We start from the raw sequence: 21,023 nt of genomic DNA, 5'->3' as shown, positions 1-21,023 counted from the left end.
AACGGATACACACAAGAATTCGAGGCAGAGTGGCCGCCCTCGTCTTGTCTTCTCTTCTTCTTGTTCTTCACTTGGGGGGCCAAGATAGATCCCTGGTCTGATCTTTCAAAACAAATTCCTCTTCTTGAGCGATGCCCATCGTCCCTAAACGCCTCATCCTAGAATAGTATTTTTTTTACTGTCCCTCGCACTCTCCCCATGTATGAAAAAAAAAACAAGACAGAAGGAAACAGGAGGAAAAAACTGTTCGGAACCCGCAGTGAGTCGACACTGTGGAATCTCGGCTACCGCTCCCCCGTACATCCGTTTGAGCAGAGATGGAGGGGGGGATGCCTTGTTCCGGGTGGGTGTCATCGTGGTACCAGCCACACAAAGCAATGCTCTTTTATCTCTCTCGCCTACACGCGTCTCTCCCGGTCTAGGGAGCAAGTCCAGCTGGGATTTCTCGAATGGGGCAGAAGAGAACAGATCAAGACAAAATATAATGATGCAGAATGGCAGGAGCATTTTGATGTTGCTGTTGCCGTTGCTTCGGCTATTGCCGTTAGACTATACCCCGGCTTGTGCTTCTTCACCGTCCCCGAACACGTGTGCTCAATGCCACGGGTTCTGACTTCCCATGAAGCCCTCCTCCATGGTCCGCTCCTCAAGGTTACGGATGAAGTCTCGGTTTCCACGCGCACCCTGTTGAAGTCGGCTGGTGCGTCGATCCCGACGGCCCGAGTCAACAGCAGGGAGACCTTCACCTGGCGGCGGGTAGTAGGCCGGGCTCGGCTGGAGTCGGATGGGCTGGCTCGGATCCAGGTGACTGGCAACGCGCTGGATGGCGGCCGGTACGCCGCTCTGCTGCTGCTCCATCGTTGACGCGCGCTGGCGGTTGGCCCGCATCCCCTGCTGAGAGTACATGGCCTGCTGGGGCACGCCGCCATACTGCCCAGCAGGTGGTATCTGCTGCGGTGCAGCCTGGGGCATAGGCATCTGAGCATACTGGGTGGGTTGGGAGCCGTAGGCCGGAGGCACGTTGCCTCCTGCGGGCGGGTACACGCCGGGACCGGCCCCGTACATGGGCGGCTGAGCGTGGCCTGACGGCGGGTACTGGCCACCTGCCATGGCACCATACTGCGCGGCTGAGTTGGCCTGTGCCTGAGCTTGGGCCTGCGCCGCCTGCGCACGCTGCTTGCTGAGGGCCTCGGCCTGCTGCTGCTGCTGCGTTCCCGGAGCCGGCGACCGGTTCAGTGAGCTAGACTTGAGGTTCATCGGCGGCACAAATGCGCCCTGGAACTTTTGCTGCGTGATGAATGGGTGCATCTTGGCCTGTTGCGGCGACCATCTTTCGAGGGGGTTGATGGTTAGCAGACCCCGCACAAAATCGATGAAAGCAACGCGGTTGTTCATCTCTGTGAAGACTGGTTAGCACGAAGGGGAAACAAGAGGCGCGGGATCAGAAAGGTGCGTGCGTCTTACCTCTGTCGATCTCGCTCTGCTTCATGTTCTTGCGCGGCATGGGGTACGTCTTGATGATCTCGGGTAGCGTGTTGGCCGAAAAGTATCGCTTGCTGGGCTGCTCCTTTGTCTGGTGCTCCCTGGCATACTGCTCCATGCTCTTGAGCTGATAGGTTTTGCGGCCGTACTCATCCTGCCTCTTATCGAAAAACTCGCCGGACTGCTTGCCCATCTCGAGCATCCAATTGGGGGGGTTGCCCATCATCTCGACAATCCTCGATACCTGGTTGTACTCGGACGATCCAGGGAAGAGAGGTAGACCGAGGAACAGCTCGACGACGATGCAGCCTAGCGACCACATGTCAATGGCTGACGAGTAGGGGAGGCCGAGTAGGACTTCGGGCGAGCGGTAGAAACGAGACTGGATGTAGGTGTAGACTGTCTGACGTTCGTCGCAGGCAGAACCGAAATCTATAATCTTGATTATGGGGCTCTCGAGGTTCTTCAGCAGGATGTTCTCAGGTTTAAGATCGCAGTGGATCAACCGAGCCTTGTTGAGCAAGGCGAGGCCGTTGAGCAGCTGCTGGGCAAAGACGCGGACAAGAGTTGTGCTGAGTCCCCGGAACTGATTCTGCTTAATCAGTTCATACAGGTTGACGCTCAGCAGCTCAAAGACGAGACACAGGTGCTGGCGGTGGATGAAGGTATCCTTGAGGCGCAACAAGTGGTGGTCATCATTCTTGTCGAGCTTGGAATTAAGCTGCGGGAGCAGATCAGTATCTGGGTCTGGTTCTTGTTCCATCACGGGGACGGGTTGCTTACCAAGTCGAGAACAGATACCTCCATCATGCTCTGGTTGAAGTAGGCTGTTCGGTTCTTGATTACCTTGACAGCTACAACCTCCTGCGTCTTGAGGTTCTGGCACTTGACGACCTGACCAAAAGTGCCCTGACCCAGAACATCCAGGATAAGGTAGCGATTTCTAGGAGCGCGATGTATGTCAGCTCAGGGTCATCTTCGATCGAACAAGAGAAAAGGTGGCCTCGTGGATTACGTACTTATGGCCGGCCTCTTCGGAGCCAAGGATGTCGTTGACATAGAGGATGTAGTCGCTATCCTCGTTGTCATAGCCATCGTTCTTGACGCCTTTGCTTGGCTTGGTGAGGACTCGGCGCGGGTTCCGTGATGTCTCGTACTTGAATTCAGGGTTGCAAATGCGATACGTAGCCGGTAGGTGGGACGTCAGAGCTTGCAGAGGCTGGGGTGAGAAAGAAGGCAGGTCAGCTTTAGGATGCCGTGGAGAGGCGGGATATCTTTGATGGTGTAGACTCACGCTGATGAAACCTCCCTCGGGGTTGGCACGACGGAATGGCGGCTGCTGGTTCAGCTTGGGCCGCAGATCGTTGGGGCCGCGAACCTTTTGGAACTCGGGGACGGGTCCTCGCGGGGCGGGCATGGGAGCCTGGCGACGTGGAGACTTGGGATCGGGCGGGAATAGCGGCATGTCACTCGAGGCCGAGACGGCTGATGAGGGATACGCCTCGTGGGATGGGGCTGAGGCATAGGTGCTCAGAGGAGGGAGCTGCTGAGAGGGCGGAGGTTGGCGTGCCGGGTAGTAAGGACTCGTGGAATACTCGGCCTGCTTGGCGGGAGACTGCCTCTGGGAAGGCGGGTTGCTGAAAGCAGGCGGCTTGGGTGCGTAGGGAGACGATGGCGGCAGCGTATCCATTGGCGAGTATCGCTGGGCTGCAGAGGAGGCATCGGCGGGGGAGTGCAGGCCCGAGCCTCGGCCAGACGAGGAGGGGTGACTCTGGTGGAGGGGCCTCATTGGGTACTTGATACCGGCGTGAGCGTCGTGGGCGTCATGCATGGCAATATCACCGTTGCCGTCGCGAATATGGGGAGCAGCTAGGGGGGAGGCGGCAGATGAGGTGCCAGCAGAAGCGACGGGAGCGCCGCCGTAGTGATCATACTTGTAGGTAGGCGGCGGCGGCTGCTGCGGCGGGGCCTGCTGCTGGGGAACAGCACCGTTGTGTCGGCGCGCGGCACCGGACGGATCGGCGTAGGACTGCCACTGGGAGTCCATGATGGGCAGGCGAAAAGACGTGAGTCGGCAGGAAATCGGCGATGGTTAGTGGCGACGTGGCACCAAGCAGCGTTTCTCAGAAGCTATCAATCGACGAGCGACTGTGAGCTTCTACGCGCCTCGGAGGCAAGTTGAGGACTTCTCGAGGTCAATAAATGGGTTGAAGACGGCAAAGCGCGTGTCCGAGTCAATGTTCGAGTTGACGATCCGACTCTCCTTTCCCGCTGTCGTGGCTGGTTCTCGTCGTGGAACTTGGATCAGCCTGTGGATGCGATTCGAAAGCGTCGGGCTGCTACGACGAGCGGCGGTGGCGACCGTCTGTAAATCAAGAAGAGAGAGGGGAATAGAAGAAATAAAGAAGAGCAGTGACGGCGACGTCGGTTTGGTGTCACCTGGTCAGCAGCAACATTCGGGCCAGGTGGCTCGAGACGATTTGCGAAGTGCGCCGACTCCTGTCTGCTGTCTGTTGTCGTGGACAAGACGAGTGACGACGGTTGGTCAGAGGTTGGGGGACGCGAGGAGGCGGGCACTAAAGCGGGCAGGTGCGAGAAAAACCCAAGGGCTACTGCTTTCGAGAGGGGGCGCGTAGGGTAAGCGGAGGTGCAGCTAGACCGGGAGCCGAAGGACGCGGCTAACAACCATGAATATCTCCCCTCTCTCTCTCTCTGATGGAGACAGTTGGGGGGTAGGGCGAGGAGTACTAAGGTTGGAACAGGTGGGAAAAAAAGATGGGACTATAACGGAATGGGTGCTATTATCCATTGATGCCCATCGTTCAACCCAGCTGACATGCTTTGAGGCCGTCGCGGGGTGGATAGATTTGGGGAAGACTCCAGCGGAGGAGAGCATATCAGGCCCACTAGCCACAGCGGGCTATGATCATGTTACAGGAGCTCGTAGTGGTGTAGCAGCACTGTAGCAGCCCTGAAAACAGCTGTTATCCAGCGGACCTACGTATGAATTACAGTTGGCACTGGCTGGGATTACGAATGGAGCATTCGCACCCGGGCAGTTCTGCAGTGACTACGGAGCACATACATGTACTTATGGCGCAAAAAGCGCCTAATTATTCCGTACGAGTTGAGTTCGTACCATAACCTGGTGGTACAAGTCTTACGAGTGCTCGTACGGAGTAATAATACCTGATCGTAGGGAGCAGTAGTGCAGACACCTGTCAGGGATCCCGTGACTTTGCCCAGTTAACAGCTGAGAAAATAGCAAACGACTCGAACCTGGAGAGAGCAAATATGCCAGCCTGACACCTCAGCACATGACCATATCTTGTCATCGTTATCGTTACTGTTGAGAAGGCCTCTCAGAGGCTTAGCTGATGCGCGAAGTTCTACCTGTAATTTGCCAAGTCCGTCACGGATGGATAACGGGTGGAGGTAGGACTCAGCCTTGTAATCTTGTTCTGGAGTGGCTGTGAAACTCCAAAATAGAAGCTGACCTGGGATAGGAATAGATAGTATATCACCCGGTCCTGTAAGGGTATCAATTCATCACCCGATTCTCGGTCGACGAGGATCCAGCTTGACTCCCGTAATGGAATGGCGAGTTTATTAATAACAGGCTCGTATCAACAGAAGCCAAGCAATTGTTACGTCTAGAAACCTGTACTGTACTACTAATAAGAAAGAGCAGCACTGTTTCCGTCTTTACTACCCTCACGGCTCCGCTCCCTCCTTTCCGCTACCCATCATCTACAACGGACAACGGAGCGTTCCTCGAGAATGAAATATTTTGACTGCGCGGGAAATAGAGGGAATCGCATCCCACACAAGTGTCTCGTAATAATATCATATGGCAAGCTGAGTGAGAGACCGTGAGTCCAACAATACTACATGTACCCGCAGGTGAGAATCGACTGCCGCGCTAGCACTGGGGGTATTAGTGGAGACACAGAGCTTCCCTCAGATTCCCCTCTTTCTCCCCCGGACAGCGCCAACAAAATGCGACGCCCAACAATCGAAATCAACAAGCGAAACGTAACAAACGAGGGTTGATGCGGTTTTCCTGCTACTACCTCGTAGATGAATGGGAAGAAGTAGATAGAGTAGCAAAATGTTGTCGCAAAGTCCCATCTGCGGCGTGTAGATATGTGTATGCGTGTACTTGCCTAATACTGCCCGTGTCTCAGCCACAGTCCCCCGCATAAGCCCCCGGCGTTATTAGCAGTGGTCACAGTGAGCATAGGCAACTGTAGCCGTAGCACGGGCGACCAGCCGCTGTGGCTTGCCCAGGTTGATAAAATCATACGGAGCATATCACATGCTAGTAATATCCATCCTATTATTGGGATACTGGAGCACTCCTCCCTTATTGACAGGAAAGAAAAACAGCATATTGTGACCCTCACTCGAGTCAGATCGTGAATCAGAAATAATACTCTGGGATGCGAGGCCATCGACATCTCATGGCTGCCCAACATAAACACCCCCTGTCACTGTCAGTAGCTAGTAAGGTACGTAGTAATAATACTCCGCAGTGCCAATGTGTGTGTATTATGTGCGACGAGTGCTCATTATGTCATCAGGTATATGTATAATGTACATCCCCGGAACCTAGGAGCATTGATGTTCCGACCCCGGCGGGGTGCACCTTTCCACTGAGTCACTCACAGGGCAAGCCCGAAAAAAAAGGAAAGGGCCCCTCCTCTGTAAGCCAGCAGAGAGTAGCGAAACATCGTAGGACGGCGACGACGACGAAGAGGATTCTCTCTGCTAACACTCTCTCCACAACGCCGGATTCCTCGACCGACATACGCCCACCATGCCTACCATTGGTGTTGACAAGTACAGGCTCTTCGATGCTCTCGGTCAAAAGTGAGTTTGTTTTCCCCCATGTTGCTTTACCTTTACTTGCATGCCTGTCTGCCTGCCCCTCCTCCCCCCCCTCCCCACCATGGATGATGAATGGGCCATCATCACCGCCCCTCCAATGCACAGCTTGCTGACATGGCCGTCACAACACTCGCAGATTCACGACCGAGGAGTTTGAGGACCTCTGCTTCGAATTCGGTATAGAGCTCGACGAGGACACGGAGAATGACGACCGCCCCATTGTCGACGGCGTCCAGGAGCCGGCCCAGCTCAAGATTGAGATCCCCGCCAACCGCTACGATATGCTCTGCTTCGAGGGCATTGCCCTCAACCTCAATATCTTCCGCGGCCGCACGTCGCCCCCTAACTTCCGCGTCGTCGCGCCTAAGAGCGAGGAGCAGCAGACCATCTACGTGAAGCCAGAGGTGGCCCAGATTCGACCTCTCGTCGCCGGTGCCGTCCTGCGCGGCATCAAGTTCACCAAGGAGCGCTACGAGTCCTTCATTTCCCTGCAGGACAAGCTGCACTCTAATCTAGCCCGCAACCGCACCCTGGTCGCCATTGGAACCCACGACCTCGACACCATCCAGGGTCCCTTCACCTACGAGGCCCTGACCCCCAAGGACATTCGCTTCGTGCCCCTCAACCAGACGCGCGAGATGAATGGCGAGGAGCTCATGGCCTTTTACGAGGACGACAGGAACCTGGGCCGCTTCCTGCACATCGTCCGCGACTCGCCCGTCTACCCCGTCATCTACGACTCCAAGAGGACAGTGTGCTCGCTGCCGCCCATCATCAACAGCAACCACTCTAAGATTACGCTTGACACGACCAACGTTTTCATCGAGATGACAGCTACGGACGCAACCAAGCTACAGATTGTCACCGACATGATGGTGACCATGTTCTCCGAGTACTGTTCCGAACCATTCACCGTCGAGCCTGTCCGCATCGTGTCGGAGCACAACAACCAGTCGCGCGTCACACCCTCGCTCAACCCTCGCGTCGCCCAAGCCGACATCGACTACCTCAATAGCTGCACCGGTCTCACCGAGGCCCCCGAAGCCCTCTGCAAGCTCCTCCGCAAGATGGCCTACGAGGCCAAGCAGTCATCGAGCAACCCCAAGGTGTTGGATGTGTCTGTCCCTGTGACACGGCCCGACGTGCTGCACCAGTGCGACATCATGGAGGATCTGGCCGTATGCTACGGCTTCAACAACCTGCCGCGGACAGCGCCCAGCCGCAGCGCCACGGTGGGCGCTCCTCTCTTGGTGAACAAGCTGGGTGACATTGTGCGCGTCGAGTCGGCCATGGCCGGATGGAGCGAGGTGATGCCGTTGATTTTGTGCAGTCATGAGGAGAACTTTGCTTGGCTCAACCGCGAGGATGACGGCACGACGGCCATTCGCCTAGCCAACCCCAAGACACTCGAGTACCAGATGGTCCGCACATCCCTCTTGCCTGGTCTGCTCAAGACGCTTCGCGAAAACAAGGGCCACAGCGTGCCTATGAAGATCTTTGAGGTGTCCGACGTCGGCTTCAAGGACGAGACGGTCGAGCGCCGCGCCCGTAACGAGCGCCACTTCGCCGCAGCCTGGTGCGGCAAGACCAGCGGCTTCGAGGTGGTCCACGGTCTGCTGGACCGCATCCTCCTCATGCTCCGCATCCCGTTCCTCCCCGAGCTGCAGGGCGACAAAGCCAACAAGGCAGACGGCTACTGGATCGAGGAGCTCAACGAGGACACCTTCTTCCCCGGGCACGCTGCCGCCGTGCACTTCCGTCTCGCAGGAAAGGAACGTCGCATCGGCGAGTTTGGAATCCTCCACCCTTCTGTGCTCGAAAAGTTCGACCTAAGGTATATTTTCCGTAGTTCCTTTCTTCCTCCCCTTTTTTCCTTTTCTCGTTTTTTTTTAATGCCTGCGTCTCCTACCCGCTGTCTGTTCTAACCAACACACTTGGCAGATACCCCGTCAGCACACTCGAGATTAACCTCGAAGTCTTCCTGTGAGATGTGGTGTAGTGCAAAGCAGATGATGTATTACATACAAAAGGGGGGGGGGCTACAGTGACAGAACATTTAGATATAAACCATATCCCGTCATACACCCAGCGAAAGAAAAAGAAAAAAAGCAGAAAGACAAACTCTTATTATCTAGAACGAGAACAAGAGCAGTTGAACAACAAGAAAAAAAAAAGTTGAAATCATCCTCATAATATGAGAAACATCACAGAGGGAGATGAAGTGCAAATACCATATCTGGGGTGGCAGGAACGCGCAAGGGTCGCTCCTGCCTGCCCAGGTTATCGTTACATTCAGCTTCAAGGCCCATCTCCGTGCCCCCTTTCATCATCCTCACAATTCATCACCAGATAGATTGCTGTCTGCCATCTGCTTCTTTCCCTTCTTCCGCCACCACACACTCGCAGTCGTAATCGTATTCAATCATCTCCCTTTCAACTTACCTCACCGGTCCTTTTTTGATGGCCATAGGGTATTGGCAACGATACCGATGAGGATGGTGGAGTAGAGAGAAGGGATCAAAAACGCCAAGACCACGCGCGAGTCCTCCACAAGCGACCTCATGACCTCCAAGACAGGCCTCTTCACGTTAGCCGAGGCGGGTTTCAAATGGGCTGACACGGTGAGAAGGCCACACCCCTTCAGACCTTCAGACATACTAAACTCAGCGCTCAGACGACGGAGGCGTACTGTCCGGGCAAAGCTGGGCACTATCGGTGGCATCCCGTACAAGCCCATATGCAAGACACCGAACCCCTAAACACCTCATACCTGTCTGTGCTTGTCGAATGCAGCCGATGCCATGGACGAAATCCTTAGTCTTTGTGCAAGGTCTGACATGTTCACTGCTCACAATGGCGTGGTTATGAATGCCAGAATCTATGAGGCTCTCAACGAGGGCCAAATGGCCATCGTGCCAGATGTTGACCCGGGCCCGCTGGAGTTCGAGGAGAGCTTTCGTACCTGGGAGACGGTCCCCGTCAAAGAGTGCAAGATGGCTGTTCTGGATCATGATAATGAGCCGGTAACGAGGTACCGCATTCTCGACATTCATAAGCACACCTCATGAATACAAATACAAATCCAAACACAGTCCTGAGGATAGAACCGACAAAAGTTTGATCGAAACTCTCACATGGAATGACATTGCTGGCACTGCTTACGCACCGCTTCGGCAGCTGCTACGGAACTTCGAACCGCTGATTTCATGTCACGAGGTGTAGTACAAGTGGAGACTGGAGTTGTGGGCATCATTGTAAACAAAGTGTCATCGCTTCATGATCGCTACTGGTACCAGTATTGTGATACTTCATGCCGTTCATACTGACAACCCCCCCTTTCATCCAAGGTCCCTCTGTTCCACAATTCTATACCATCATATGCCCTTCTTTTTTCTTGGCCCTTTTAAGATAAAGCATCTGAACCGTTGAGTTCTCATGTAGCTTTTTGTTGTTTCCCTCCCCTTTTGTGTGTGTGTGTGTGTGTGTATCATGCTACCTGTACTTGATAAGAAAAGAAGTGAAAGACGGAAACTCCTTTTGGCGGTAATATTCGTCTGTTCCAAAGAACACGGTCATCAATCATTTCAGTCCTCAGGGGAGGAGGAGGGGGCAGTGTCTTTGACGTTGCAAAGGGACGCTTCCGATCGTCGTCTTCGCTCGATGTAGCCGTCGATGATCGTGATCCTACGTCTGAACCTGTATCCAAGTACTCCACACCAGACGACGAGTCGTCACTCCAGACCTGAGATGAATTCGGCTGCACCAACTTCAACCCGTTGCTGTTCGAGGACCCGTACCTCCGATTGCTATGTCACCTACGACGTTGTCGATGGGCACTGCTGCCGTACGCTCGACGTGGTGGTAGCTGATCTGAGAAAGGGACCGTTGGCGGAAGCGGTTCGTATCCTGCGTCTCGACAATCAGGTAGGGCTTATGCTGCTCCTCTCTCCGGAGCATGACCCCCTACGCCATCTCTCGCAGCTCCTGGTCGCTACGAGCTGCCGTCTCCCTCTCTTGCTGGGGCTGCTCACTGCTGGCTCGTTGCCCTCCGAAGTTACCCAGGACGCCCCTTCCGGCCAGACCTAGTCCTGCGATGCCGTCCCGCAGAGCCGCCAGCGCGTTGAGGTTGGTCCCCTCGACGGATGCGCTCCGCCGCAGGGTTGCGTCCCGGTTTTCCGGTGTGAGCGTCTTGTGGGCCGACTCCACAGCCGTCAGGACGGACTGGCTGGATGGCAGGGTAGGAGGCTGCGGGCTCGACGCACCTGTGGCAGCAGCAGAGATGGCACCCCCCTCTGTGCGTAAACTTGATATAGCTGCCTCACGGTCAAGGGCGGCAGCCGCCGCCATATCGAGAGCCCCATTCATCTCATCGTCTGTTCGACCGAATAATTGGTACCACCACCGTATCTTCGAAAGATCCGGCGCTATTATGCGTTCCTTGCCCTTGACATGGTCATCTGTCGTTTCGTCGTAGTCGGGGTTGGTGAATTCGGCCTTACGGGAGAGGAAGTAGTCCCAGACGGATGATGTCCTTTCGGCCACGCGAGCGTCTTTCCTCTGCTTTTCCGAGTTGTACAGGAACGTTCCGTACTGGCATGAGTAGAGGTGGTAGAGGAGACGCCTGAGGAAGCGCTCGTTAAACTCGAAGCGCGTGGGATGCTGCCGCTGGAGCTGGTACACGCAGTCAAGGAACTGATGGAATACGGGACTGACCATCCTGGGGGTCGTGGCCTCGTCGTTGGCCACCTTGCCGGGCGCCACCTCGCTGATCGCTTCCAGGTCGCCCTCCTCTTTGGGGTTCTGGTTGAAGAAGCGCTTGGCTCCGCTAAACATGCTCTGCAGAGCGTCGTTACGATCGTCGTTCTCTCCCGGCTGGGCTCGGGAGCCGGCGTACGAGTCCTTCTGCACCGTGAACCAGTCCTCATGGTTCAAATGCCCGGAACGTAGCCTAAACATGTGGCCAAACGACAACCAATCCTTCTCCACCAATGTGACAAAGCCTTCCAACGTGCGGAAGTAGGGATCCAGCATGATTTGGGCAAGCGCGCTGAGTTGACTAGTCCGGTCCCAGCCATCGGAGCAGTGGATCAAGACGTGTGAGTGTTGGATGCCAATCTGGCGCACAATGATGGCAGATCCGTCGAGCACGTCATGGACATGCTTGAGCCAGTTGCTCTGCTGAAGCAGCTCCCGATTTGGGGGCAGCGGTGACAGGTCGGCATCCTTGAGAGCGTCGACAACCTTGGACAGAGAGCTGCGCATGACGTGAATGTTTCCAATGTTGAGAAAGATCTTGGAGGCAAAGTTGTACTTGTCCATGTTCTCGGATCCCATGCCCTGAACCTGGTTCATTATGGCGTTGATGGTAGGGCGCGCATCCACAATCAGGTTTGTCTGCTGCGCTCCGTACACAAGACGCTTGCCGGTAGCCTCATCGTACATGACCATGGACTTCGAGATGAGCTCGTCTTCTAGGCGTTCCGTCTCCGACAAGTCGAGGCCAGCAGGCGAGACATCGCCCTCAGGCACATCCTGTTGGCTGGTGACCGGAGTGTTGTCCTGTGAGCTGCCCCGAACCGATGCGGAGAAGGAGGCGGCGACGAGCTTCTCATCCTGTACGTTTGCCTTTCGGGTGATACCTGAAAGGGGCTGGGAGCAGCGGGTGATGGTGCAATTGTTGACGGGGTGGATATAAGAGAGGACAGGGACACGGTTGCGGGAGCGGAACTCTCGGGCATATTTGAGGACGTTGTCTGATATCTTGGAGGGGACGACGAGGAAGGCGGGGTATGTGTCGCAAAAGGAGTAGTCGTTGTTGATGGTGGTAATTCGCCAGCCCCTGTCGGGGAGCTTCTCGCTGATGCCCTGCCTCCTGAACTCAGCCTTGGGATCATAAAGGTGCCAGCCGTCGACCTCCTTCTCGTGCTTCAGCGGCTTGTGGTTGAAGGCGTAGAGCTTCTCGACGGTGCCCAACTTGCACGTGCGCGCCTTGATGAAGTCGAACACCTCGCGGGCGGCATCTCCATCGGGGATGTTAAAGGTAACAAAGGAGAAGTCGCGACACCTGATGCGGATGGCCGGGAGCTGTCTCGAGGCCGGGTGGACGGGTCGAAATGTGCAGTTGGAGATGATGGGGTAGGGAATCCATTTCTCTCGCGTCCTTGGTCGCTGCGAGGGGTCGTTTTGGGAATTGGGTGCGGGGGCACAGAAGACGAGATGGAAGTCGGTCAAGCGAAGAGTGCCCAAGGTGATTTGGCCTCCGTTGATGCCTTGGACGCCCTCGACTACCTGTTGATTGTCAGATGGTGGTTTTATAGAGAAAGAGAGAGAGAGAGAGCGGTTGATGAATAGAGACAATGAAATGGAAGCACTGACCTTGCGAGCCTCCATACTTGGCAACTGGCCACCGCCTCAGGGCCCTTTGGGTACAGATACCGATACCGGATATCCGACGGCGCGTTATCGGGAGGGCGGCAGATGATGATGCCCCTCGGGGGGTATGAAGTAGGGAGCGAAACAAACCAAAGGTGTCCTGTCCAGGCCCAGGAAAATCCGATGTTAGGCCAGAGAGAGCGACTGGCGTATAGTGGGAGCAGAGGTAGAAAGATGCCTGCGTGGGTGGATGAAATGATGCGCCGGGGTGGTAACAGGTGTAAGGTTCACACTCGTTGGAGTCCGTGCAGTAGTAGTACTACACCAGAGTAGTCGATATAAGAAACGAATTGTCCGAGCAGCTCAAGGGATACTCCGTCACCCAAAAGCCGAGGTGAACTTATTACTAGTAGCAGAATGTGCGAAGCTGTCCCGCGTGACTCTCCTGCTCCTGCTGCGTGACGAGTCGCTGCAGTGCTTGACTTTGGAGGGTTGGTGGTGGAAAGAAAGAGATACAACCCTTGTTGCGGGGCAAATCCAAGCAAAGCAGTAGCAGTACTGCAGTCCAAAGGTCTCCTCCAAGAGGGCAAGAGAAGACAAGACGTCAGCCGGGTTCGGGCTGGGGATCTGCCCCAATAAAAGGTACGTACTTTTTGTCGTGTTTGGGTACAAGTGTACGGGTACGAGGTTGGAGTTGTTGTAATACTCGGTGGCATGTGTACGAGACAGTCTGTACGAGCATTATGTCGTGATGACCCATATACCCCACCTGGCCCGAGCGTCTTTGGGGTCAGAGTCGTGGGTATGGATAATTTGTTATTCCGGATAGCTTGCTAAGGCACGTGTGATTTGGGCTTAGTAACAATTGAAGCTGGTGACCTACACACAAAACCAAAACCGAGTGGGTACTCTGTACATGTATACTGCTTTAATCCAAAAAAGAAGGGGGAAAAAAAAAAGTATACGTACCTACACACCAAAACTGTTAGGGCTCCAACCCACACCACCTCCAAAAAATTAGCAAGGGATAGCCACCCTTTGTGTGCACAGCATCGCGACAAGATTCCTGAAGGAAAGCCCACTTCGACCCAGCCGCAACCAACCCGTCCCCTCGTCCCCCAAGTCAAGCCTCCCGACCGGTCGATATCAACAAATCAGTCAAGATGGCTCACCCCGGAATTCAGATGTGAGTACATTCTCGTTCTTCTCGAACTACATTCCTCCTACTCGTCGTTCTGGTGGGCTCTCCCGATACCTACTGCCCCGCGCTGCGTTTGGAAGAGGGAAGAAAACATGGCCCATTGGTGGGAAAGGGGGGGGAGATGAGAAAAGAGAAGAAGGCAAGAATGGAACGGCATACTGACAGCACACCCCGTAATGACAGCTCCAAGAGGAGAAAGTTCGTCGCCGACGGTGTCTTTTACGCCGAGCTGAACGAGTTCTTCCAGCGTGAGCTCGCCGAGGAGGGCTACTCCGGTGTCGAGGTCCGCGTGACGCCGACGGTGACGGACATCATCGTTCGCGCCACGCACACGCAGGAGGTCCTCGGCGAGCAGGGTCGCCGCATTCGCGAGCTGACCTCGCTGATCCAGAAGCGCTTCAAGTTCCCCGAGAACTCGGTGTCGCTGTACGCCGCCAAAGTGCAGAACCGCGGCCTGTCGGCCGTGGCCCAGTGTGAGTCGCTCCGCTACAAGCTGCTCAACGGCCTGGCCGTCCGCCGTGCCTGCTACGGTGTCCTCCGCTTCATCATGGAGTCGGGCGCCAAGGGCTGCGAGGTCGTCGTCTCCGGAAAGCTCCGCGCCGCCCGCGCCAAGTCCATGAAGTTCACCGACGGCTTCATGATCCACTCCGGCCAGCCCGCCAAGGACTTCATCGACTCCGCCACCCGCCACGTTCTCCTCCGCCAGGGTGTCCTCGGCATCAAGGTCAAGATCATGCGCGGCTCCGACCCCGAGGGCAAGGCCGGCCCCCAGAAGTCCCTCCCCGATGCTGTCACCATCATCGAGCCCAAGGATGAGCAGCCCGTCCTCCAGCCCGTGAGCCAGGACTACGGTGCCAAGGCCGCCCAGGCCGCCCAGGCCTCTCAGGACGTCCGTGCCACCGAGCAGCAGGAGGACGAGCAGGAGCCTGCTGAGCAATAAGAGAGGAAGAATTATTTAACGACTCTTTTCTTCTTCCTCTTTTTCCTTCTCCAATTTGCTCAGTAACAATAACGGCTTCTATTGTTTGGTAAGGAGGATGTGGACAAAAGGAAAATTTAAAAAAAAAACAAAATCTTTGGGAGTTTTTGTGTTTTCGGCTTTTAAGAGTGGTGTTTTTTTTTCTCTATAAAAAGAAAAAAAACCGGGAAATACACATGACTTTTTCTGACTCCCTCCTCTTACCCTTCAAGAACAAGGACAAATCAACAAGACCCTTGACTCGGGCGGTGTGGTCTATTCAGGTGGTTTATTGATATAGAAAAAAAAAATTCTATTGCATGAATGGCATGATTCTCATCTGTTTACCCTGTTTCCTCTAAGCTGATGTATAAGTTGAAGCCAAGATGTGACCGTCTGGTACATGTATATAAGACGCAAGGTGACGACGTCCATTCAAGTATGATGCCAGATAGTTTTCAGAAAGAAGGGAGGAAAGATTGCGATAGAAAGGCTGCATCAGAGGATGATCCTCCCTGCATCCATTGGAGACGAAAGCCATGTCACAAAAGCAATATATTTTCCGAGAGCAAAGAAAGAACAAGTGATATCCAGTCATTGAGAGAAGAGAAGGATATATATAAGATGATACTTTATTCATCCCCAAATTCCCCCCCCTCAAAAAAAAAAAAAATTCCCGTCGCCATCATCTCTCCCTTTCCCTTAACCTAGTATCCTTCTGTCTCATGGTGGGCATATCGTACAAAACAACAACAACAACAAAAAGGGGAGGGGTTGGGGGATGGTTTTGCAGTGAAGAAGAAAAAAGTTACTTATGCCATTCCCATTCATATAAATGGGTTGTGTGAAAATGATGTTTGATGTTTTGTGTGAATCAAGAAAACAAAAGAGAAGAAGAAAAAAAATAATAAAATAAAAACCCAAGAAAGAGACGAGAGATTTTCTTTCCTCTTCAATCTCTTTCCCACCCGTCATAACAAAAAAAAAACGCCGTTGCTCCGCCCATATCTGTCTAAGACTCCCTTTCGTGCCGTAAATCGGGGGGTTTGTTGAGGGTGGGTTTCATGACCACGAGGGGCACCACCAAACCTATCTTGGTTGGCTCTGCCCAGCCGAGATGCACGGGAATACCACCCAAAGTCATGATAACACACAAAGAAAAAAAAGTAAATATAAAAACAGTCTATCCCACCTCTCCTGTTTGTTTTTTTTTTTCCAAAAAAAAAATCGTCCACATCATGGTATGTGGAGGTGGTGACGAAGTTTCTTGACAAGATTACATATGCAGCTTGTCAAGGTATTGATGGTGATGAGGGCGGCGGGGGAGTTTGTAGCAAACGTAAAACGATGATGTACAAGAAGATAAACATGGCCAAGAGGAAGAGGCAAAGATGTAGTCGGTCGGGGAGTAGAGAATGGGCAGCCATGGAACAAGAAACAAGTCCACGTGTAGAGGAGCAAATCGTACTCTCTCAAAGCAGGTCCAAAACCATTCTCCCCTCATCTCTTCCCCGATTCTCACCTGTCAGCCGACTTGTGGCCAGCTTCCAAGTCATCATAATGGGCACTGCCGTTTGTCTTTCCGTTTGCCTTGCCATTGGCGCTACGGGTATCCTCTTCGCTGCCACTCTCCTCGGCCAGGTCGGTGAGGCCGAAGCCGGCGGCTTCCTCCTCGTCGTAGGCGCGGATGAGGCCTTCCCTGTCACCACGGCGAACTCCGTCGAGGCTGGTCATGCTGTGACGTCCGACATCACCGCTCCTCCTGGCCTGCATGCTCAGCCTCGTCTGGAAGCTCGAGATCATATCGGTGCCGGTGACGTCTTCGTGGCCGGAGATGAGCTTGTGGCCGTTGGGGTCTCCGCGCGAGAGGTTGAGCAGGTAGACGCCGGTAAAGGTGATGAGGAATCCGCAGAGGAGGGATATCGTGTTGGTAACGTCGGTGGTGTTGAAGCCCTTGAAGAGGATGAAGGAGGCGCAGAGGGTGGCGGTGGTGAATGTGACGTAGTAGAGAGGGTTGACACTGTGAGGGGAGGAACAGGTCAGCGGTGGGTTTGCGAGAGCAAGAGAGGATGAGAGATGACGACACATACATGTTTGTGGGAAACGAGGCAAGGGCCTTGTTGAAGTAATTCATCTGGGTGAGGATGCAGACGGTGGTGAGGATCACGAAGACATAGGTCGAAGGGTGTGAAAACTGGTTGTTGCCGGCAAATGTGAGCTTGAGGGCGATGCCAAAGGCCTTGACGGACATGACGGAGATGGAGCCGACGGTGGAGCAGATGGAGAGGTAGACGAGGGCGTTCTCCTTTCCGTGGATGGGGGCAACCTTGTAGATCATGACGGTGGCGAAGATGACGACGGCGACGGCGTAGAGGAGGAAGCCGGGCTGGATAGCGTAGTGGAGGATCTGGTCAATCGTCTCGATTTCCTCGTCGGCGGGGGCGTGGAGGACGATGACGACGGCGCCGATGAGGCAGATGGCGCTGCCCAGCTTGCCGAGGGTGCCCAGCTCCTCCTTGAGGAAGTAAGAGCCGAGTACGGCGCCGATGAGGACGCTGAGGGCTCCGAGGGGCGTGACGAGGATGGCAGGGGCAAACGCGTAGGCGGCAAAGTTGCAGACCTCTCCGATCCCGACTGAATGGCGGCGAGGATTTTTCCTTCTTGTCAGTTACAAGTCACAGGGAGGAGGTGTGTCTGTTGTCTCAGAGTCCGGTCTTGGGACAGCTTACGGGTAGCGATTCCAGCCCACCACAGGGGGTTCTTGAGGTAGACGAACCCTTCACCTTCGAAGCCGTGTCGCTCTTCGGCTTGTATCAGGCCCTGTGATGCGTTGTCAGAATGTGGGCGGTGGGCGGTGGGTGTGGGTGGTGGTGTTTGTGTGTCCATATCAACTGACCTTTTTGGTTATGACAAAACTGGTTCCTGCACATAAAAGTCAGCCCATTGCTTCTCTTCCGAGTTCCTATCCTCAGGGTCCTCCTCGTCCGTGTCTCTCTCTTACCTATAGCGAGCGCCGAGAGCATGGCCAAGGCAAGGCCGACATATCTGGACACCTGTCGTCAGCATGGGCGGACGCAGAGGAGGGGCTCGTCTGCGCGCGAGGGCCACGTACTTGTCCTCAAGCATGTTGGGGAGAGATATAGAGGAGAGAGACAAAGGGAGGGAGACGGAGGGAGACGGAGGGAGAGAAGAGCACTGTCAAACGAATGTGGACGATGCTGCGACGTTGACGTCCGGGGGGAAGGCTTTGTCGCGGGAGTTGGAGGTGGAATGGATTCGAATGCGAAGTCGTCGCGCCAGGCGAGCAGAGAGAGAAAGAGAGAGAGAGAGAGGAGAGAGAGAGAGAGAGAGCAAAAAAAGAGAATGTGATTTTCCGGTTGTCGACGGCGGTGGGGTTGTGGGAGAAAAAGCGAAGTTGATCGAGTCAAGGGAGATTTGTTGTGTGGTGGTGGACCGGGTCCTTTTTCTGAGTTCAGCAAGCGCGCGTCAACGGACCAAGGTGTCTTGTTCTCTGATGACGTTTCGGTGGATTTTCAGAAAAGGAAATAAATGATAGAAGAAAAGAAGAAGAAGAAGACACACCGCCGTATGTCATGCGACGGAGTGTTAAGGGAGGGGGGGGGGAAGGTATCGCGGGCGAAACGAAAAGGGTTCGTATGTCGTATATCGTTGTAGTTGTAGTGGAGGAGGAGGAGGAGGAGGAGGGAGAAGCGAAAGAGAGAGATGAGGGCGCGTGGGAGTGGGAGAGAGAGAGTAAGGGAAAGAGAGAAGCAACGGAGAGTCGCAAGAAGAGAGAAAAGAGGGTCACTCGCTGTACAGGTAGAGTTGGTGGTGGTGGTGGTGTTGTTGGTGGTGGTGGTGGTGGGATGGAGACAAGGAAGGAGGAACTGGGGGAAGCAGGGAACGTAATACGTACAGTACCTTCCTTTTGCAAGTTGCTATTGAGCGCCGATCTCTTCTTAGCCCGTCGTGATCTGTAGAGCCTGTACTTACAGGCTACAGCAGCCACGGTGATCGCTACAGTGGTCGACGGGAGGTACTACAGTGGTGTCGTGACCTACGATTATAGAGAGCCCGCCGGCCAGCCTCCATCCAGGTCCAATCGGGCCACGGTGTGACGAATACCCCGACGCTCCCAGCGACCCCAGCGCGCGTAGCTCCGGCGGATGCCAGCAAGTTGCCCAGTAAGCGCTGCCACTGTTACAGTGGTTCTATCCTCTGACAGCACTGTACCGTAGCGGTAGTACGGGGTAGCGGGTGGTGGTGGTGGTGGCAGTCCAATCTTAGGCCTCGGTTGAACAAGCATCACGGTCTTCTTCTTTCCCGTCATTTTTTATCGACCACTCTCCATCATCCTCTTCTCTTCTCTCAAACGTACATTCTCTACCCACTCATATGCAGATGTACAGAGTATATATATACATGTACATATCTACACATACATATATACGTATATGTATATATATATATATATATATATATATATATATATTCGTAATCCATCATCGTACATCACGCACCAGACTGTTCAGCCCACAGCCAAGTCCAGACAGATCCACCATTGTATTACGAGTCTACGACTCTACAACCTGGCCCGAGACCCACACCCCCAGCCCTTTTCCTTCCGGTCAGGGTTTTCATTAGATTCTGCTCCGTGTACATCGGTACATGTACCTGTATGGTGTGTTATGTATTATCTGCCCGTACCTGGCCATATCCGTAGCCTGTACGGGTACTCCGTACCTGAGCACTTGCTCAGACCTGGTCCAATGCGCGTCTCCATATGCTCAGCCTCTTCTCCCTCGCTGTCCGTGGACCGGGGCAGGACCGCGAACAAGGGAACTAGTAGGGATCTGTTTCCTGAAACGTAGCGCACCACGCAGCCCAGACGAGGTTATTCTCAATCAACCCCTGAATACCTGCAGCAGGTGGTATCGATACTTTGCTACGAACCTGTACTGCTATCAGCAGCCCGTAGCCCGTCGTAGCCTGTAGCCGTAGATACATTTGTGACGCTGCGCTGCGCTGCTAGAGTAGCAGATTCTGCTCCGTACTCGTACATTGTAGGACACAAGACCGTATCACACGTCGCCCCATCCGTAGCAACACGTATGCATCTACGGAGCACTCTACGAAGAAGGGGGGGTTTGGGTTGGGCTTCTCTACAGGTACGGAGTATTCTATGTCTACGAATATCCGTGCTCGTAGTATTACCAAGTACGACGTGATGATAACGACCGTCAGTACCGATACCACTCTCTCTACTCCGTACTCGTACATATATAGACTCTCACCCCGACTCTCATCAAATCACAGATGTCGACTGAGAACTACCCCTGAACCTTTTTTCCTCTCGTTTTTTTCCTGCTCGTTCACATCCTGACGATTATTCGCATCGACTCCGTGACTCTCGCACGTACCGGCCTGCCGAGGCACCTATCGTATTGCTTTCCCGCACCCACTTGGGCCACTTCCCACATGGGACCCGTTCCCCCATGCGGGTTATACGTCGTACTCGTGGAAGAAAAGAAAGGGGAAAAGCCGAAATATGAGGAAATATGAGGAAAAAAGGATATAGAATAATGGACGATATTACCGAACAAATCTCACCATGGCAATGACCTGCTTCTCCTTTTGTCCAGATCAATACGAGTATTCCTCCCAGTGCTCCCATCAACGTAGATAGTACCGAGGCCTTATACGAGCATTACTCGTACTTGTACGGGTTGTAGTTACCGGTACGATGACTGACTGCAAGCATTTCACCAGATCACCTCACTAATCGATATTGCTCTTTATTCTCAGCATATATATGTACAGATATACATCTGCACTGTCACTAATATCAGAGAAGAAACCTCCAAATAAAACGCCCCTGGCCATGGTTGGGAAACAGTTGATCGAATAAGATCCATGCGGTATCGAGATATAAGAGATACCCGTAGCCTGTTGCGTCGCCGATACCATTACCCCCCCCCCCCCCCCCCCCCCCAGCATAGCCATCACAACTCCCCAAACGCCCTTGCCTTGCTCCATACCTTGAGCTAAAGAAGAAGAATAGAAAAAAAAGAAGAAAGGCATCGCCGTGATGGAGGGTATACAATATCGAAAGAGAGTACT

At 54.1% G+C, this 21,023-nt stretch overlaps 7 protein-coding genes across 7 annotated transcripts; 3 read left to right on the top strand and 4 right to left on the bottom strand.

Annotated features, from left to right (window-relative positions):
- Positions 1-594: 594 nt before the first annotated feature.
- Positions 595-3,529, bottom strand: GMORB2_6806 (uncharacterized protein; the record flags this gene model as incomplete). Its single annotated transcript, XM_035468774.1, has 5 exons — positions 595-1,397; positions 1,465-2,203; positions 2,266-2,425; positions 2,502-2,701; positions 2,777-3,529. 5 exons carry the CDS (start codon positions 3,527-3,529, stop codon positions 595-597), a joined length of 2,655 nt encoding a protein of 884 aa, XP_035321908.1.
- Positions 3,530-6,301: 2,772 nt separating this feature from the next.
- On the top strand, positions 6,302-8,359 carry GMORB2_6805 (phenylalanyl-tRNA synthetase beta chain; the record flags this gene model as incomplete). The annotated part of the gene is made up of 3 exons (XM_035468773.1): positions 6,302-6,354; positions 6,509-8,206; positions 8,314-8,359. 3 exons carry the CDS (start codon positions 6,302-6,304, stop codon positions 8,357-8,359), a joined length of 1,797 nt encoding a protein of 598 aa, XP_035321907.1.
- Positions 8,360-8,933: 574 nt separating this feature from the next.
- Positions 8,934-9,440, top strand: GMORB2_6804 (uncharacterized protein; the record flags this gene model as incomplete). The annotated part of the gene is made up of 2 exons (XM_035468772.1): positions 8,934-9,087; positions 9,166-9,440. 2 exons carry the CDS (start codon positions 8,934-8,936, stop codon positions 9,438-9,440), a joined length of 429 nt encoding a protein of 142 aa, XP_035321906.1.
- An 895-nt stretch (positions 9,441-10,335) lies between these two features.
- GMORB2_6803 (myotubularin-related protein 6/7/8) lies at positions 10,336-12,762 on the bottom strand (the record flags this gene model as incomplete). The annotated part of the gene is made up of 2 exons (XM_035468771.1): positions 10,336-12,660; positions 12,748-12,762. 2 exons carry the CDS (start codon positions 12,760-12,762, stop codon positions 10,336-10,338), a joined length of 2,340 nt encoding a protein of 779 aa, XP_035321905.1.
- A 1,145-nt stretch (positions 12,763-13,907) lies between these two features.
- Positions 13,908-14,885, top strand: GMORB2_6802 (small subunit ribosomal protein S3e; the record flags this gene model as incomplete). Its single annotated transcript, XM_035468770.1, has 2 exons — positions 13,908-13,930; positions 14,129-14,885. 2 exons carry the CDS (start codon positions 13,908-13,910, stop codon positions 14,883-14,885), a joined length of 780 nt encoding a protein of 259 aa, XP_035321904.1.
- A 1,536-nt stretch (positions 14,886-16,421) lies between these two features.
- GMORB2_6801 (Pfam:DUF803) lies at positions 16,422-17,956 on the bottom strand (the record flags this gene model as incomplete). The annotated part of the gene is made up of 5 exons (XM_035468769.1): positions 16,422-16,923; positions 16,994-17,537; positions 17,633-17,723; positions 17,800-17,825; positions 17,905-17,956. Coding segments are annotated over 5 exons (1,215 nt in total), but the record flags the coding sequence as incomplete, so codon positions are not given.
- A 6-nt stretch (positions 17,957-17,962) lies between these two features.
- On the bottom strand, positions 17,963-19,465 carry GMORB2_6800 (uncharacterized protein; the record flags this gene model as incomplete). The annotated part of the gene is made up of 3 exons (XM_035468768.1): positions 17,963-17,994; positions 18,965-19,100; positions 19,424-19,465. 3 exons carry the CDS (start codon positions 19,463-19,465, stop codon positions 17,963-17,965), a joined length of 210 nt encoding a protein of 69 aa, XP_035321902.1.
- Between the last annotated feature and the right edge of the window lie 1,558 nt (positions 19,466-21,023).

Source organism: Geosmithia morbida, assembly GCF_012550715.1.
Source record: "Geosmithia morbida isolate 1262 chromosome Unknown scaffold_6, whole genome shotgun sequence".
Classification (NCBI taxonomy): Eukaryota; Fungi; Ascomycota; class Sordariomycetes; order Hypocreales; family Bionectriaceae; genus Geosmithia; species Geosmithia morbida.
This window is presented reverse-complemented; position numbering and strand designations above follow the sequence as displayed.